Source organism: Rhopilema esculentum, chromosome 20 (genome assembly GCF_057945365.1).
Source record: "Rhopilema esculentum isolate cy_ngs chromosome 20, ASM5794536v1, whole genome shotgun sequence".
NCBI lineage: Eukaryota > Metazoa > Cnidaria > Scyphozoa > Rhizostomeae > Rhizostomatidae > Rhopilema > Rhopilema esculentum.
The window spans coordinates 8349902-8369077 of NC_142834.1; the positions used below are offsets into that span (position 1 = coordinate 8349902).

Here is a 19176-nt window from a genome sequence, read left to right on the forward strand (position 1 = left end):
AAAGGTTGAAATAAACTGAAAACAAAAATTAAAAGCAATGCTACTTGAATCAATCTCTCTTTGATTTAATGTACATTACAGGCGTTCATAAAATCTACCGGACAGAACAGTTTTATAAGAACAAGAGCCTAAAATTGGTCAGAAGTTAAGAACAAATTAAAAACAAGCTGAGACAAATTAAAACAAGCTGAGGCTAACATGGATTTTTCAACAGCGTTTTATCTCAAAACGAAGGTTTTTAGTCATGTGTGGCTGCTTTTTCGGTGAATATTTAAAATTTTCGTTAAATTAAGGTTGCCTTACTCACTTTTGTTGCCAACGAGGCCTGAACATTTCCTAGAGCGAAGAAGCTAGCAGACACATGCTTCTTACACCCTATTAATTTAAGAACAAATTAAGATAAATTCAGCCCCAGTTTTTCGAAAAAATTAAGAACAGTCGGCCTGAACTTAAATTTACATGCTCTTATAAGAGAAGTCTGTACTAGAGTTGCTCGAGTCGCTCATTATTATTATTTACAAAAAATCATGTTCTCGTTTTCAATAATTTGTGTGAGACCGAGATGTGTTTCCTTGGCAACAAAGTGAGCAGTAGTAATAGGCCTTTTTCACTAGAAAACATGGCAAGGATCTTGCATACAGTCCATTAAAATTGTAGAAATGAACATGGATACAAGCATTCCGAGTATCCAGAGCTTGCCACTCGATATTGTGAGTCCTAAGATTTGTCTTTATATCATAACAAAGTGAATGGTTCACCAGTTAATTAATAACATTGGAAAATTCGACACAAGTGAAATGGGCAGAGGCTGGCAATGTGTCGGGGATGGGACGGTTATTTATCTGTATAAATTTTTTCGGTCAGTAATTTGGTTGCATTTTGGTGGGCCATGCAGAGCTTAAACTGGTAAAATCTATCAAAGCTGAAATAATTTTTTTTAAAACACAAAAAATCAACTTTTACGTGATGAAATATATTATTTCTGTCTTTGGGCCTGCTGTAAGAATTTATTAAAATATACTGGCCACAATGGTTAGAAAAGTAAACAAAAATGTAGTATTCCAAATATTACAGGAATTTGGCGGATGATATCCCGTAAGGCTAGTTGATATATAATCTGGCGAATAAAAGCTGCTCTAGTTTTCTTTGACTTAGTGTTGTAAGTTCCTTTCAAGTCAATTTCACATTAAGGGTGATCAAGTTTAAGACAGTGTTTGTTAATACCTTAAGTTTGGTGCCAAAAAGTGGCTATGAACAATAAGCCAGCCCATTTAGTTAATTGTAAAGCAAAAATACTAAAAATGTCCTTCATGCCAGTGTCATCTTGCAGCATGTTTTGCCAGTCTACAGAGTATGGCAGTTTTCTGTGAGGTCTTTGTGTGCATACACTCTTTTTATTTTTAAGAATGCTATATATTTGTTCAAGACTTGATATTCTTAAGAATCTTCTTCAATCTTCAATCGTTAACTCCTAAAGGCTTTACAACCAATCTGGAGCATTTACTCAAGGAGCATTAAAACAAGGAAAATTAACTCAGGAGTAGGATTAATACCATTTCCACCCAGCGCTCCAGTCACTTCCTTTTAAGCTTAAAAATATTTGCAAGTTATTTGTATTTTTCAAATCTGATACCGTTTAAGAGGCTCTTGAATTATTACCATCTTTTTGAAAAACAGATAGGAGTATATCTTATATGTCAGTTTTGTGATTCTTTTATATGAACATTGCAAAACAGGCAACTGCTGAAAAATGAGACACAAATGAGACTGGTTGCTATAGGTATTATTAATTGCCTTGTACTGGAATTGTTTGCCTTCAATAAGCTTGAAATGTATTTTAACCTTTTTTGCTTTGGACTTAAATTTTTTAATGATAATCAGGAATGTGATTTTTAATCTGGGATTAATAACATTTTCATTTACAATCATCTACATCTGCTATAGGAATTTTTCTTTTTCTGTAGCAGGCCTTGCACTAAGCAAAATGAAGGTGCTCCATAGAATAAGCTCCAAAAAAGTCAAGGCTCTCTATTTCACTTCCTATGTAAAATTGCTGTTTGCAAAAATTGTATTTTTCTCTTGATGGAAATGAGTCAAACGTTTTGTTTCCAAACAGAGCATTTAAATATAAAGGCATTTAAAATATCATTCCGTTTTTAAATGATTATTGCACATTTGTTTTGCACATTTGTGTTCAGATTGTTTTGCACATTTGTGTTTTTGATGCACAAAAAGTAACTTAATTATTCAAAAAGGTATTCTTGTAAATGTGGCCTTAGAAGGAACCAGGTTTAAAATCTAGTCATCAGAAGATTTGTGGTATAAACACTTTTGTAAATCTTATAAACCACAATATTTCTGTCATTTGAGAAGATTGTTTAAGCTTTATTGACACCAATTTCAAAAAAGGAATTTGCTGCCAGGCAATATCGCTTTACATTTTCAGGTGCTCTTTAAATTGCTCCTCATGGCTCTTTTTAGGTGCACTTTAGGCACATATGTTCCACTGAGTGCCTTTCTTTGCAAGGCTTGCTGTAGATAAGAATTTTAAGTAAAAGAAAAAATTTACCAGCTAGATTGTCCCACAACTAGTGTTTTTATTGGTTACATAGCCCTTGCCCTCAGCACAATTTTGCAAAGCCATCTGTTGCTGGCTAATGAATACCTTTAAAAACATTTTTGCCTGTGAGTGACATTAAAAATGGAGAGGGGGAGGCATAAAGTCTTTCTGTTGAATGAAGTTATTCCCCAGTGACAGCCAGTCAATGTATTCATCTAATGCATAAAGTATTCAGGTGAAATTCTCAATTTATTTACGAAGCTATGATTTGTGTCTGTGTTTGATATTTATACATTATTTGATTGTATACCTTCCCAAAGAAGTCAAAGGAATTTCCTTTTTGGAATTTCAATATTTTATAAATAAAAATCCCATGTTACTGAAAATTTGTCCCCTAGAGTTTCCACTAAAGCTTAATGTACCATATATTAAGGCTTTTAATTTTCTATCAATTATGTTTGTCTGATATTATTCCATATCAACAAAAGCTATCGAAAGCAAGGTGCATGTCAGACAAAAATGTCTTGCATGGGGCTTTTTTCCATTCAGGGCACAATACCAGCTGTCTGATAATTTATGTGACTGTGAGCTCAATACTAATATCTCTAGACATTTTGTGTTGTTGATTTGGATAAACTATGGTTGCAGCCCAGTCCATAAGCTCCTTTTAAAAACTGTAATTTAGAAAAAAAATAGCATACAAATCATGCAATTCAATTCAATTCAATTTCATTGGCAAATATACCAAAATATATTTCAATACAGAATAAAAATGATTAACATGACATTACAATAGTTATCCACACATACAATCTAATAAATTAACTTAAACATGGAACATACAAGTACCTTTTGTGGAATAATTTTCTTTTAGCAAGTTAGCCAAACTTTTGAAAAGGCTTCAGAATTCTTTTGGGCCTTTTCTTTGTGTCATATTTAAACTGCATGATTAAAAGAATGAAAGACAAAAACAACATTTCTAAGTAACTGCATCAATATTTTTCAGCTCAATTTTCACAAACAGTTTACAGCAGATCTTGAACATTTTGGCCTGAAAGACAGTGATTCAGATAATGAAGGTATGTCTTCTAAATTGCTGGTTTCTTTTTCATATTTTCAGCAAAGTTTGTTTCTAGAGTTTTAGGAATTTAAGCAGAAAAGTATGATATGAACTATGTAGCTTAAATTTACCAGAAAGATTTAGCAAATTTTTTGCTCAATTTTCTTTTGATTGGTCATATGAATATTATTTTGACAAGTTTAATCCTAGTCTTAACAATTGAATATATAAATTTTGATATTATAAAGTTATAATATGATTGGTACTATATAATATATAGATTAAATATATAAGGTTCTAGACAGAAAGATCTATAAATTAAGTGTGCATTTTTATATCTTTTGTACTTTGATACATTTTGCAGCATTCTTCATTTAATGTCTTTATGTTATTGCATATAGATTGTGCTGGTTAAATGTTTTATTTCTTTAAATGATTTTTTAGAATCAACTGATATCCCAGAAGAAGAAAGACCAGTCACTCCAATTGAGGTATGCTGGAAAAATTGATAATTTAAGAGTTTTGAATTTTCTCATAGCCTGAAATAGAGTGCATACCACAAACTAATAGAAGTAGAGTGCATGCGGCTGATGAAAGACGTTTTTCAGAAACTTTATGCATTCAATTGAACATCTAAATTGCAAAGTTTATCTCAATAAATAGAAAATTGTGTTGATGTGCCGTTTTCATTAGCCTCTCATTTCAAAAGTTAAATGAAATTAATTTTCCAAACTTAGTGTATCTGTTACATTAATTACTTTCAGTAACTGCTTACTAGCAGAAAAAATCACATTCCAGGTACCTTATGTTTGAATTCTTGTGAGCTAAAAAGCCTTACTGCAAAAACCTTTTTATTTGCTAAATTTAAAGTCAGAATTTCATGGGTTGTTCCTTTTGGCTCAAACTGCTAGTGAAAAATCTCCTTCGCATCTTTGGTTTTTTTGTTACTTTGTAACAGAGAATAAAGATTGTTAAAAGTTGTTTTTCTTGTAATACCGTATACATTTATCAACACCCTATTTCACGGTCGTTTAGTAGAATCAGTAAATGGTATCTGTTTTGGCTACAATGTCTAGATATTCTTGTAATAATATTTCCATTCTCTTGTTCAAAGGTGGCGATAAAAAGATCGCCAAAAACAATCCAAGAACTAAAAGAGTTGATTCACAAACGACTGCATATCCAAGATGGCATTCCTTCTGTTAAAAGCCAAGACCAGATGGAGTTGGTAAGAAAAAAGTTTGCTGATTAATATTTTTTTGACATCGCCCATTTTCCACCTAAATGCGAGGTTTCCTCTAAATAAATAATGTTCTCTCTTAGGCTGCTACACTCATGTCCGAAACAAGTGCAATCTGGCCAGATATGCGACATCAAGCTCCTGACCCTTTTCTGGTAAAGATGCCAATTACTTTTAATGCATCAGATTTTTGATGAAATGTTTATCTTTAGTGCAATAAATTGATTTATTTTAACTTTGAGTCAAGTTATTTATTGAGATTATTCGTTTTTGTAGAGTGCTGCAGATAATAAAGAATTGGAAAGGTAAGAGCTACTCTGTTGCGTCGTTTTTCGATTCACTTTATGATGCAGTTGTGAATTTAAGAACTTCAGTACTATGATTCTATTTTTTCTCTCTGTAATGGAAAATATGTTACTGTATCTAGCCGTTGTCAACGATTGATAATAAAGGTGCAAACCCTACAATCTGAAACAGGTGAACATAGGTGTTTGTAACACCCTTCAATTTCTCATTTTTTAGAAGAGTTGCAATTGAAGTCGTTAAGACCGTGGAAAATCTCTTCACTACATACATAAAAAAGTTGCAAGGTATGTTACACTAATTCAAAGTTTCAGGAATTGTTGTCTTTATTTGATTTATCTACTGTTTTTCCTTGTTAATTTTATCATGAAAAAACGAAATAAATTTATGCACAATCGTAAGCCTAAAAGCCTTTTTATAGAACGTTTTCACTTGATGTTTAGTTAGTGTTTGATAGTGAAATGTTTGTCTTGTTGCGTTGGTTGGCAATATTTGCAATCCTTTCAAATAAGTTGCAGCTCTTACTTCTGAAGAATTTCAATATAAAATGGAGTGAAGCCTGGTCACGTTTTCTGAGCCCCTACCAAAATCGGCTAGTTCACAGCAACAAGTTCGATTTTGTTCTAAAAAATTTGCCAGACAAAGGGAAATCGTTGACTCAAAGATTTGTTACCCGTCCTGAAATTTTCCTTACTGTTTTGGGCATTGTGGCCTCCCTCAAGAAAATCATTTACGATCAAACATCTTGATTTAAATTATGTAGCTGTGACAGGCTAAAGTTGAAGTTGGGATGATTTGAAGATTTTTTGAGAAATTGAAAAATAGCTGAATTTCTAAAAATAATTTTTATGCAAATGGCGTTTCTACGAACAGAAGTTCTTTTGAACTTCATACAATTTAGTGAAGGTGTTAGAGACAGTATTTCAGATCTACATGAAAATAATTTTTATTCAGGTGACCACAGGTAGATTGCTATAAGATATAATTATTATTCAATTTGCCAATCAAACATTGACCATTAAAATTCTTTCCTTTAGAAGTCAACTTGAAGGGAGTATTCAGCTCATCCTCAAACGTCAGCCGACTAAAGACTCAGCTCTCATTTGAAGCCAATAAAAGGTGATTCTCCAATTTCCGTCCTTATAATTTTTCATATTGCCTTAAAGACATTTTTATTAAAACATGTATTTTGCTTTATTTTATTGGATTAAACACAAAGGCATCTCTTATTACTTCCTCCCTACCTAAAGAAGTGTTTTACTCAACAGCGTTTTCAATTTTGCCAATCTAATGTCTACCTTTCTATTTTATAGTTTTTTCCTTGGAGCAGTCAATCTGCATTTTATCACTATTGTGTTTTTAATTCATCTTTATCAGCGCTTTACACCATTCACTCGATGTTTACATTATTCATTTTTAAAATCTAAAGGTCGTTTTGGATATCATAGTTAAAAGAATAAGTTAACCTAACATTCTGCGAAATCTGCAAGTCTAGCGGATGCTTGTGAGAAGTCTGACCTTTGTCAAAATTTGTTCGATCTTTTGACTTCAGAAAACTCATACATACTGTTATATCATAGATTCTAATTTGTTGCCTGTAGTATTTCAAGTGCAAGCCATTCTTTTTCGACAATAAAATACAAATTCATTTCCCTAGTTTTCAAAATTCACCCAAAACTTTATTCATCCATGCTTCTGCTCTCACTTAGTCTTTTTACCAATAAGAATGAAGTTAAAAGCGAAGTTCTCCATTAGTCTCTATGTTATCATTTTCTTTGCTATTTCAGGAAGTTTTTATCGCAACAATGTCTCTTTTGATTTGCCGATACTATGTATAGAATCGATCTTCTTACTCTTTATTTCTTCTGAATATGTTACTAGGCCAGTTTCGTTCTTTCCTGAATAATCAGTTAAACAATTTAATGTAGAATGCATCTTTATTCTGAGACTGCCTCTATTCGAATCTGTGTTTGTTTTGCCCTAGCTTGAACATTCTGAACGTTAGAAGAAAGCTTGCCACTGCATTAAGAAACCCAGAATCAAATGAGGATGTGTTATCAGAGGATTCGTTTGTCATCAAAGTCAGAGAAAAGCTTTTGGAAAGGAAGAAGGTTTGATAGTCGTTTTCACATTTCTGTAAACCTTATATTACTAAATTACTTCGATATTATATTACTTAATTACATAATTGGAAGCTTGCAATCAACAAGTTTGCTTGAATATAACATTTTAGATAATCAAGTTTTTTGATTTTATGCCAATGTTGACATTCATCTGAGCCAACTGCCAAAGCCTAAGTTTTTTTGTGATGATGGAGTAGAAATTACAAATTCACTTGTGCTAGCCACAGGCAATTCACGTACAGATCTGATAGCCACATACAATCTTCAATATTTAATAATCAGTGTTATCAAATTATTTTTTTTAGATCCCCTAAATCCTTTTTAATTATGGAATGAAATTTGAAAAACTCAACATCTACTTTTCAATCAGCTTTCTTCTCTAATGTGTATCAAACAAATTTTTCTGCACATCTAATAGTTAAAAAAACTTGTTTAGTCTTTTCTTTTTTAGAAGTGAACAAGTATATCTTGTTATAGAGTAAAGAAGCATTTTTCGATGAATTAAACAATCTTATTGGATGTGAAAAGAGATTTATAATGAAGAAAAAACTTAACAACAATAAATACGGATGTCGTTTAACATGGTCATATTCGAAAAATCGTTAGAAATTTTCTAAAAACGCCAAGATTTTTAACGTGAGCAATTTTTGGCGGTACAAAATTTGAAAATTGCTTTTGAAAAAAACAAACATTTTACAAATAATAGACTGACACTCGTCAAAGTATAAAACGTCAGAATTAAGGTCTAAAAGAACAAGATTGAAAATGTATATCAATTGGCAAAGGAAGGTTGTCTTTTCATCTAGCTGTTTTGGAATCAGTCTACATACAAACGAAGCTACACCCTAGGACTCCAGGGGTGATTTTTCTATAGGCATGCGGTAATGATTGGACATCTATAACGGTCACGTGCTTGCTTTTTTCTGATTGGCCTATTTTTATCCACAATTGGGTATATATTTTTCATCGTGTTCTTTCGGACCCTTATCCTGACGTTTTATATCTTGAGGAGTGTCAGACAAAAATGATTTTAGTATGTTGTAAAATGTTTACATTTTCAAAGTCATTTTCAGACTATAAATGTGAAAAAGAATGTCTTAAAGTGATTTTGACACCAATGTTTCGTTTTGTATTAGACCGAGCTTTGACACTATGCTGTAGCTGGCATTTAAAGTTATAACAGGCGTATCGTTCTCGATAGGTCAGCAGAAATCTAAGAGCTGTAGCCAGCGTTCCTCACACTTGCATTGAATGACACTTTTGGGATAAGAAGCATTATCATTATTTTTGCGATTACATTATCCATAACCCATCTAGTTGTGTAGAGCTTGATATTTCAGAAGATCTTGCCTGTTGTGTAGTTGAGTGGGAAAAGGAATAACTTTTGAGCAGCAAAATATTCAGTTTATTTGTACTTCTAGGAAACTTTTTTAGGGCATGACAGTTTAAAAAAACGTCTTGAGATGTTGCGATTTTGAATTTCAACCAAATCCTTGTCATATGAAAAAAGGGAACTTTTCCAATGATTTTTTCAATCTTTTACTCGTTACTATAAAACATTAATTAGTTCATGTTGATTTTAAAAAGCATAGTGCAATTGTAAACAAAGTTATTACTTATTTGGTGTTTAACAAACATGTTCATAACCTTTTAAATCGTTTGTCAATATTCCATTTCATTTCTATACTGTGTAATAAGCGTATTCAATTTTGGGGAATGTCTCTTATAAAGGTTTATTTCAGATCAATGTCCTTATCAGAAATTTGGGAAAGGCCTTGTTTCTTTCAAATCTCTATATCAAATGGGGAGCTGGGCAAGGCGTCCCCATGAAAAATAGATGAAAAAATCTTAACTATTTTTCAATCTTATTGAAGCACCGATCTTATCTAATTATTATTCAAAGGGTGTAATGACTTTATGTCTGGAAGCTGCTTCAAATGTGAAAAGTAGTTGATCTTATATATTTGATAGCAACGTAATCTGCCCCTGAGAGACAGCCAATGGAGATAATGAAAACATTTCTGTGTCTGCAGGAGCAGCCCACGGGACGAATTGCGCGAAAATTGCAGATCACAAGAATGCACGCAGAAGAACTGTACCGGCAACTGGAAATCAAGGATGTAAGTTGAAATTCAGTGAATCTGCTAATCTTAAAGTTGATTTTTCAGTTGGCCGTCCTTGGCCGAGACTCAACCACCTGGATCTTTGGAAAGCAGCATGTATGTTGTGACTTTTATGCAGCATTTATAGTGTATCATCTAATATCAATACTTTGTATTTGTAGTATGAGGTACGTGGTTTGTAACACCTCCAAGGTAGTTAAACCATATTTAGCTTGTACTGCTGTTGGCTGTCCTTGCGAAGTCTTAACCTTAGTATAAATGATCTGCAAATTATACCAGGCTTCATGGAGACCTTATGGAAACACTAAGCAGTTGTCTGATGCTTTATTTTTACAATATTGTACTTTATTTCTTCATGTGCTATTTCCTGTTATGTTGTATCTTTTTGCATTCAATTTGCATTTATAAGTTCTCTTGCATTCTACATTTCTTACATTTGTAAACGCACATTTCGAAATATTGGCTTTATTTCTAGGGTGCGTGGATTCTTCTCAATCCAAAATCTTTTAGCTATTTACAAATGTTGAATTCACCATTCTTTGGTGTACTACTCAGTATTGCTCCTAAATCTTTTATATTTCTTCTCGACAAAGTCTAGCCAGTAGCCAATTGCCGCATCAACAACTTTATCCTTACAAAATCTCTGCAGCTTCTTTCACTTCGGTCATGTGCTGCTAACATATCCATCTTTTACAATTAATTTGATTTATATTGCTCCCATAAGATCAGAGATTTGTTCCTTCTTCCGTCACAAACACCAACAACTTTCCCTGTGCTTAATAATTTCAAAGCTCCTCACCAAATCCATGAATCTTGGTTCCACAACTCATCTTTTCTTTCCAGAGCTTGTAAACTTTGAAGCACATAACCCTTTTTTTGCTTTCCAGACCTTTATAAGCTGTCTCCTTTTTATAAAGCTTTATAAAATTCCCTGAAAAGTAGCTCAAACATAGTATCTTTAGCTACATGATTTGAAGCAAATCATCCACATAGAAACCAATTTCCTGACCAACTATCTTGCAATTTATAGTTGAATGAAAAGATGCCAAGCATAGACGTTTCAAAATTTCTCGACACTGGATCACCTTTCGTTGGACTTAGCATGCCAAAGCCTGCGACCAGCAAATTAACACAAACACGTAATTATATTATATTGAATATGCTTTTTTTGTTATCTTTATCAATGTCAGATATTTATCGTGAGGTAAGATATTGCTTGACGATAAATCAAGAAAAACATTCGACGACAAAACAGGAATTTTGTAGGCAAACTTATTGCTGAATAAACTATTGAAAGTTTGTGCTTCATTTATATAGATGATATTTTAAAAAGCATTTTTTAATGTATGTCAGTACTGTTGTAGTAAGCTTTTGCTGCAAATTGGGGGAATGCCGCCTGTGCAACATTGTTTCTGTTCAGTATCTTTATGCCTTTAAAGTTGGACTGTTCTAACCCGCCTGTAGCATGCTTTCTTGCACATGAAAGAACTACATATACATAAGAAATAGTTTTTGAGAACCTTTTTATGAATGTTGATTTTGCTACTCATTTTTGGAGCTATATCCTCGTGATTTTAAATTCTTTTGGTTTTATTTGTGTTTTATTTAGCTTTATTTCTGTAGAAATATAAAATCCAAAATGAAGCATGCATTAAATTTTGTAACGATATATTTTTGAAAATGAATTTAAAAACAGGCTCAGGAGTTAAGGGATCCATATCACATCCAATCTGTAGGTTTGGAACGCCAAGGAAATTAATCTATACATATCAAATTATTTCTAGTATTTTCCATATCGTATTTCATAACCAGGAACCAAACACCTTATTGGAATTTTAAAAGAAGTCAGGAGTGAAATAACTAAGTTTTAGCTTAAAGGATATTAACGAAAGACAGTCTTCGAAACTGGAGTTATAAAAAATACAGCCATGCATGGTAGATTTGGAAGGTGGATTTAAAACTGGTGGTAAATGGGGCTGTTTACACGTACAACAGAAGACTTCTGATATAATGGATGCTGTATCATAATGCACGTTATTTAGCACAACATCTCTGATAATCATCATTTGACAAATTTGTTTCTCGCTGCAAATTATTCACTCTCATTTATACTTCCCAGCTGTCACTCCAAATGATGGAAATGATGAAGATGTTGCGATTGAAAATAAACAAAAGGAGTAAGTCTCAATTCAACAATTCGTTTTCTCATTAATAATCAAGATTTCTGCAGCCCTCTTATTTATTCATGAAATAATTCTATGACTTAAAAATTCCGGGCTGACGTCTGTATCGTTAATGTTATTTTTAAAAGTAAAGTAATGAGGAGATTTTAAGATATGAAGAAAATTAGTTGCTGATTTTGCTACTGCAATTAGGAAAGATTAGAATTCGGTCAATTCACTTATTTTCTAAGCGTTTTGCAAGCCTCAAATGATGAAAAATGCAAAGAAAACATGGATGGCTAACCGGCTACGGACAAACCTAAAGGTTCAGTTAATTAGGATTTTTAGGAGATCTTAATAATACAGAAACTGTTAATTGAAGAAGTGATTTACTTATCTTTTAACGTTTTACGAACCGCAACTGCTTGATTTTGAAATGTTACAGCGTCGAAGCCCTAATCGTGTTAGATTTAGGATTTCGGAAAGAATACACTGGTTTCACATTAGTCTCAGTTTCGCTGAAAACCAAGTAAGTTTAACCCAGATACGATATGAATTTTGCGAAATTAAATAGAATCCGGGAGATAAGGATTCCTAATCCGGTTTTGTGAATCATTTATTCTACGCGGTGGCTTGCTACTATCAATGACACGCCCTTTTATTTGTAGTAATCGCAATAATTGAGAAGGGTAGCAGGGCCTTGAGAAATGGCTTGTTTTGGGAATTTAGGGAATTAATGATGAGTGACTCTTCAAAGCTGTGGTAAAATTTTGGCTATTACGTTTCTGTGCATCATAATCTTATTTTATTGGTTTTTTCTAGCAGGCTTTTAGAAGAGGATGGAAAATTACAGTTTAGACTACAGGTGAATTTTTTATCCCTGATTTCGAATATTGACACATTGTCGAGTCAGATACCCAATGCCAGACTTTGATTTAAAAACCGAAAAAGCCATGGTCTGAGACAGCCTCTCTTTCATGCAGCTGTTAAGATTGCCAAAGATATGTTTAAAGAATGGTCTAGCATTACTATTTGCTGTCGATGAAAACACATTTGAATGTTAAAAGAACTTAGTTACAACAGAAATTCAATTAGTGAACATTTCCCAACAAATCTCCTAATACCTAGTAAAGCGCTGTACCTCAAAGCTCTTTTAACACGGTTCAAGCTTTGTCGACATGGTGGTCCCTAGATTCTTTATATAGACTTTCAAGTTACAGCAAATTATTTGGATGAATAGAAAAAAATGGTTTGCAATATCTAGAATAAAGACTTATAAACGCTGTTGAAACCTTGGATGGGCACAGATAAATTAGAATGATAAATCATTTTTGACCTAAAGAGTATAATATTCTTTGATAAATAAAAAATGAAACCTTACGAGAACTGAGAATCGTGTACATGTTAATTGATCAATCAAACAATATGATTTTATAAAAGGGCCAATTGAATTACTAACTCAAAATTTACTAATTTATACTTAAAATCTGTGAATAAATGCTTTTGATCTTTCAACACGTGTAAGTAATTTCAAGGTATGTTGTAATTTCAATGTGACCCTTATGTAATTTCAATGTGTCCACAAAACACTTATGTAACTCACCATACCATGCTTAATTTACTTTTCTTTGATGATTTCGTTCATAAAGTTAGAACCGAGAAGGGAATATGTTTTTTCGACAAGCCATGTGCAAAACAAAGAAAATCTAATTCTAAACAAATGCCCTTCAGCGCTCGGTGTGACGTTCGGAGCTGGGGGTGTCAGCCAGATGACGATTGTTATCAATTTAAACAAAGAACGTTGAATCTACTGGGCTTTAAAATAATTTTCTTCCAAATATTAAAACGTTCTTTATTTTTATTACCACAAGGTAGCCTGATAAGATAGCTGCAACTCTGTAAAACCCACAGCATTCTTTTCATTTCCTTTGCAACTATGAATTTAATTCATATTCTTTAACTGGAAAATCACTTTGATCGATAGATTCTGACACAGCTAATCTCAAGTAAGAAATCAATTGAGCTTTCAATTAAGTTTAGTTTCTATATTTTCAGCACAAAGATAACTTTCAATAAATTAGAATAAAATAATCTAAATTTAAGTCTCAGTGTGTTTCAAAGTCATCAGCGTAATTGTGGTATCTTTGTCTGTTGGGTTATTAAATATCTTTCAACGCCTTTGGTTAAACCAGAAAAGATATTAATTTTATGTAGTAGTTCAATATAAATCAAAGCTCCTTAATAAGCGTTTCTATATTACTTTTTCATTCTACTTTTTGTTTGCCTGCTTAAGGATTAGCGCACTTTAATACTTACTATAAATACTGCTACCCTTTTCAAGGCTTAGGTCTGTCTTTTTGCACCCAAAGACTACTGTCCGAGGAAAGCTTTTGTTTCTAAGTTGACTGCTTCCGAAACTACTTTGTAGGATTATTAATCGTTTGTTTTCTGGTGTTAGAAGTTTAAAAGTTATTAACAGGAAGTGAGTGCTTTTTGTCTTCTGGTCTTAAATGGTTATTGCTTTGATAATGTGCTGGAGATTCTTCGCTGGAGATTTTTTATCCCAGGAGGCAGTACATTTTCTAGATAATGGCATCGAATTAAGTGAACGTGCCAATGAAACGCAAACTGTTATGCCATAAATGAATGAATAAAAACCTCTTCAAGTCAACGAGCAAAACCAACAGGAATATAGAAAGCCACTAGACTACCCTCATCATATATGATTTGTTTTTTATTTCGAGCTCATCGTTTAGTGTCTTCTTGTAGTAACTTTACAATTTCATCGTTTAATATATTTTTGATATGCCTTTATCGTGTCAGATTTTGTTAAAGCTTGAATTTGTACTCCGCTTTACCAAGGATCAAAAACACATGTTTCTAGTTCATAAGAAAATGATTTTTTCAATTCGCAAATTTTGTTGATGTCAACACGACTCTGTTCATGATCACATTAACTATGATATTTTAGCTTTTAACTAGCCAGGCAAGTTTCATTATGCTAGCCGTCAGAACCTTTCCCATGTACCAATATCACCAGATGTATCTATGTGTCTATTAATCAGCACCAACTACGTGTTAGTTTGTGAGGGCTCAAGCAGATGTTTGTTATTAGTTCTCCAACTGACAACTGTAGCAGTTATAATTGTCTTGATAAATGTTCTCAAAATCTGTTTCAACGCAAATTCTGGTATAGCTAGGTTTACCTCAGGCTTCCTATACTTTGTTTAATAATTTAGACCTTAGCTGTTGCTTTTTCATTTTTGTAGAAGTCACATTCACTTCAAATGCCAGATACAACGGCACTGTTCTTGGAAGAGCTGGAGCTGACTGAAAAAGGTCTCATATTATATTTTCAAGCTAATTTTGAGTTTGATTCGTATGCTATTCTAGTGCGTATCAATGTTTGCGGTGAAGTTCTTGTTTTGAATTTCTACACACGGTTTATAACGCCATGCCATTGTTGTGAAAAATAAGCTCACAAGCTCTTTTTTCCATCGATTTCTGTTGTTATCAGTTAGAATTGTTCAGTCAATAGTTCGTGATGTGATTCTAATCCTTAATCAGAAGTTTTGCTTACAATGTGCTTTGAATGGTTGCACTCATATTCGCTTTTAAAGTACGCTTTTTTAAGTGCTACCGGGTTATTATATTTCCCCATTTTGATTGGCACTCTTTTCGATATTTTCTATCCCCTAAAGTATTCCTACCGGTTTATTCGCCATTTCGGCTCAGTCCTTAGCTACGATTAATACTTTGAATTCTTTCGGTTCTTTCAACTACGGGTATTTGAACCCAGCTGTTTACGACTTCAGCTACAGAATTTTGTGTCTGATTGATCGTTCAACTGTCAGTTCTGTTTCCGTCTTACATCTTGAATGACCTTTTCATATTACTAATTTTTTGCCAGGTATTTGTCATGTTTTTATTGTCAAGGTCATTTCAAAAGCTAATTGTTAATTCGCCCTTATGTCTCAATTCTGACTTTCTTTGTCTTGAATAATCTGCTTCTTATTTTATTGTTGTTTGGAAATTTGCTCGATCTGATCCTTATTTTTTTCTCAGCTTCAAGTTTCTAGTTTCTTACATATTAACAAAAGTAATTTTATTTTATCCAGATTTGAAACCTGAAAGAAAAAGAAGCATAGAGCGCCTTCCAGTGAGTTTCTTTCATCTATTCTTAATAATCTGCAAGAAAATTAAAATACCGGACCTGTCTTTTGACAGTGCTACCCAATATTGTATTTCCTGCATTGCTAGATCATAGTTAGTAGGTGGAAGAAACGGGCAGTATTGGAACTTGAGAATATGACTGTCTTTCTACTTAAACAATAGAAGATACTTCAGTAACGGTTTTATGCAATGGATTTCTACGCGTTTCTCTGACTAGTTGTCCACTTTAATTTTAAGTGTGCCAGGTCTTTAGTGTACTCTGAAACTTAGTTTAAATGTATTTTTTCTCCACTTAAGGGCCTGCCTTGAATTCATACTTTGGTGCTCCATATAAAGATTAAACCTATTTATTGCTTCTAAATGCAATGTCTTCACAATGCACCCGAGCCTCACTCATCCATTGACTGTTATGATGTTGGGTTTTATCGTTTTCAAGGTTACAAGTATGCGAATAGATGGCATTCAAGAAAAAGAGAAGGCACTGTAAGTAAACAGTAGAGTTAAACCTGTTCCTTTACCACAAGTATAATTCACAGGATCTAGATTTTTTATTCTGAAGCTCATTTCATTATTTAGATAAATATATTTATATTGGTAGTTTTTGTGATAGTGTTCTTTCAAAAACTTTATATATCTTTGAGAAAATCAAGAAACAATGATTGATTTTAATAGCAAATACGAATCCTGAATACCTTAAAAAATTGTCATTTGCTGACATTGCTGATGACCCTAATCCGAGTTTCGTACATTAAAGCAACATTTTCAAAAAGGCAACCGTCAGGTTTAGCAATTATGAAAGCACCATTAATGACTGCATGTGTCGTAATGTGTTTTATTTTGCACTCTTTTGGAAGCCCTGGGAACGCTGTTACGGCATCCAAATCTGAAGCTAACTACAACCAAGAAAATTTTTATTGTTTTGCAACGCTTGTCTTTTTGTAAGCCTACGATTGTTGTTCAAGGTATGCAAAATCACCAAGAGAAGATCTGGAAAACTTATTTCAGAGAGAAATACTCAGTAGAAAGGTAAGAAATTTAATGACTTAAGTTGGTAAACGATTTCCTTGTAAATTGGCCAATGGAACATAACATAATCAATTATTACATCTGTTGTTTGTATTTTATCATATATTTGCTATTCTGCTGAAACATCTTAGTGTGTTTTCTATAAATTTATCATACATGCATCATTTTGGCTTGCAATTCTTATGAATCAGGAATCGTCAAACCGGTCCGCCAAGAGCTTTTCTAGAACCTTTGGAAAAATAAAGATGGTCCCTTTAAAGGCGTCATTAAAACAGTGAATTTTATTATTGCTGTTATTGTTTGGAGCTTTATTATAACTTTTTCGAACCCTTTTAAGCTCAGGGGGCTAAGGCAGTCGGCCCACCTGCCCCCCCCCCATATCCGTGGGCCTGTGAACAAATTTATCGACCAATTCTTGCCAAACTGACAGCTTCTACTTTTACCTACAATTTACTGTTTGAATGGAAAAAATTGCATCAAGTTTCTCTTCCTTCACAGACTGGCTTATGTGTCATTTAAATGTCATTAAGTGGACAAATTAAATGTCAAAGTATTAAATGTCATAGCTCTCCAGACTGTAACAAGGCCCGTCCTTAGATTTACTAAACTTAGATTTAGAGTTACTTTGAATTATAAGAACAATATTTTACTATGCAATTAGCTTTATAGTTAAGGGTTTTCGCTTCTAGGTTGCTGATGGTTTTGAAACGGACGTTCTCGAAGACATGCCACCGTTGCTACAGGTGAACGTTTTTGCATTTTGCTTATTGTTGGGTTCAATCTAATCTTCAATCTAACCAGCTATATTTGTTTCTTTAAAGGGCAAACGTTTTTTCTTGTAAGTGGTTTGTTATCCATGGCACTAGTGTATAAAGATGTGTAATATAACTGAAGTAAACTTTTTGCTAAAAAGGCAATTAGTTGGTAATTGCTTTTCAAAAAGTAAATACCCACAGAAAAGGGGTGCTCAATGCTGCAGAACCAATAATAATGATAAAATTCCTGAGTTAAGGAAATATTTATTAAATGATTTTTTGGTTTATGTCTATCAAGTGGTTATTGAGTTGTGCAATTCTGGTTATTTCGAGTCACAGCCTTAACACTTTGTAAACCTTAATAAACTGATTCTGCATTTCGTAGTTTTAACAAATTTACATCGCAGGACTAAAAGTATTTGATCCAAAACTTCTCTTCAATTAACAATTAGTTCGGATATTCTTATTTAATTTGCATTTCTAGATGCCAGAAGGCTTAAATTATCTATATCAGCTACTAACCCCGGATTACAGCGAATGATTTACAAAAGAGCTTTTCCAATACTTTTCTCCCGAACTTTTCTTGCGTTTTAATCGATTTCCTAGTCAAAACCCATTCTCCCGTATTTGATAATTATTAAAGCAGACTGTATTCTTGCTACTAATGTGATGATTTTCAGAATTTCTTTCTTCGAAGTAGTGAGGGCGTTAGTTTACCAGTATTCTGTCACTAATGTAAATTGCCCAAATGTTGAAAAGTTTGTTATGATTTTGTCAAAATATATTTGGTGTTTCAAATAATCCATATTTCCTTCGTTGATTCTTATTTAATAGATCATTGTGGATATCTATGCCGATTGATTCCTAATTTTCTGAAACCAAAAACTCACATTGACACCAAAGGTTAATTTGCAATAATCATTTTCAATGTTGAAATGGTTCTTTATCAGCACATTCATTGACATTCAATGCGTTGACACTAAAGTTGCAAAGCATGTGGATGCATTGAAGTAGACTGTTACAGCGGAGTTGTTCGGTTCTATCCTTCAGATTTTTTGAAAGAGGCCGTGAAGCTTCTGTATGCATTTTCTGTATGCTGAGCAAGATTAACACTCGAAAGAAGATTATAATATAGGCCGTTATTTATCTTGTAGGCTTTGCCAGTCAGTCGAAAAGGCAAACGAAATCTGAAAAAGGACGTAAAGGAAGAGGAACTGGATACGAGTGAAACAGAGTCAGTGGCATCAACTATATCTACATTGAAAGCTATCAATACTGGATACAGAGGAGAGGAAAGGTAATTTGAGCACTGCATTGTCTGCAAATTAGAGCTGCATAGATGCAGTTTCATCTTCATCGACTGTAACGGAACTCACAAAAAAATGTGAAATCTCCTGGAATTCGGGTTGCAATCTTAGTAACTAAGTCTCTTAATGGATGCTTAGACTAAGAATGGTGACTTGATCTAAGAATAATGAGCCAATCTAAGAACGTTGGCTCAATCTAAGATGAGAAATTCAACTCTAGAAAATTATGTCGATTTAAGAATAAAGACTCGTTTTAAGAATAGTGATTTACACTAAAAGATCTAAGAAAGTAATCTCATTTTTCGACTCAGTACAAAAAGATTGACGTAATCTAAGAGAAGTAA

General features: G+C 33.1%; 1 protein-coding gene across 2 annotated transcripts in view; it reads left to right on the plus strand.

Moving 5' to 3' along the window:
- The first annotated feature begins 535 nt into the window (after positions 1–535).
- Positions 536–19176, plus strand: part of LOC135687151 (uncharacterized) — a 102080-nt gene continuing 83439 nt past the window's right edge. The window contains exons 1-19 of one of the 2 annotated variants that reach the window (XM_065203645.2): positions 536–710; positions 3567–3639; positions 4065–4111; positions 4735–4848; positions 4944–5015; positions 5137–5165; positions 5383–5450; positions 6201–6282; positions 7148–7274; positions 9320–9406; positions 10440–10548; positions 11529–11586; positions 12397–12436; positions 14841–14910; positions 15690–15730; positions 16181–16227; positions 16707–16770; positions 17460–17513; positions 18680–18822. In XM_065203645.2, the coding sequence (XP_065059717.2) occupies positions 660–710; positions 3567–3639; positions 4065–4111; positions 4735–4848; positions 4944–5015; positions 5137–5165; positions 5383–5450; positions 6201–6282; positions 7148–7274; positions 9320–9406; positions 10440–10548; positions 11529–11586; positions 12397–12436; positions 14841–14910; positions 15690–15730; positions 16181–16227; positions 16707–16770; positions 17460–17513; positions 18680–18822 (1376 nt within the window). In that variant the 5' untranslated portion in view covers positions 536–659. Of the gene's footprint in view, positions 711–3566; positions 3640–4064; positions 4112–4734; positions 4849–4943; positions 5016–5136; positions 5166–5382; positions 5451–6200; positions 6283–7147; positions 7275–9319; positions 9407–10439; positions 10549–11528; positions 11587–12393; positions 12437–14840; positions 14911–15689; positions 15731–16180; positions 16228–16706; positions 16771–17459; positions 17514–18679; positions 18823–19176 lie in introns of both variants that reach the window. The other variant, XM_065203644.2, reaches the window with a different exon arrangement.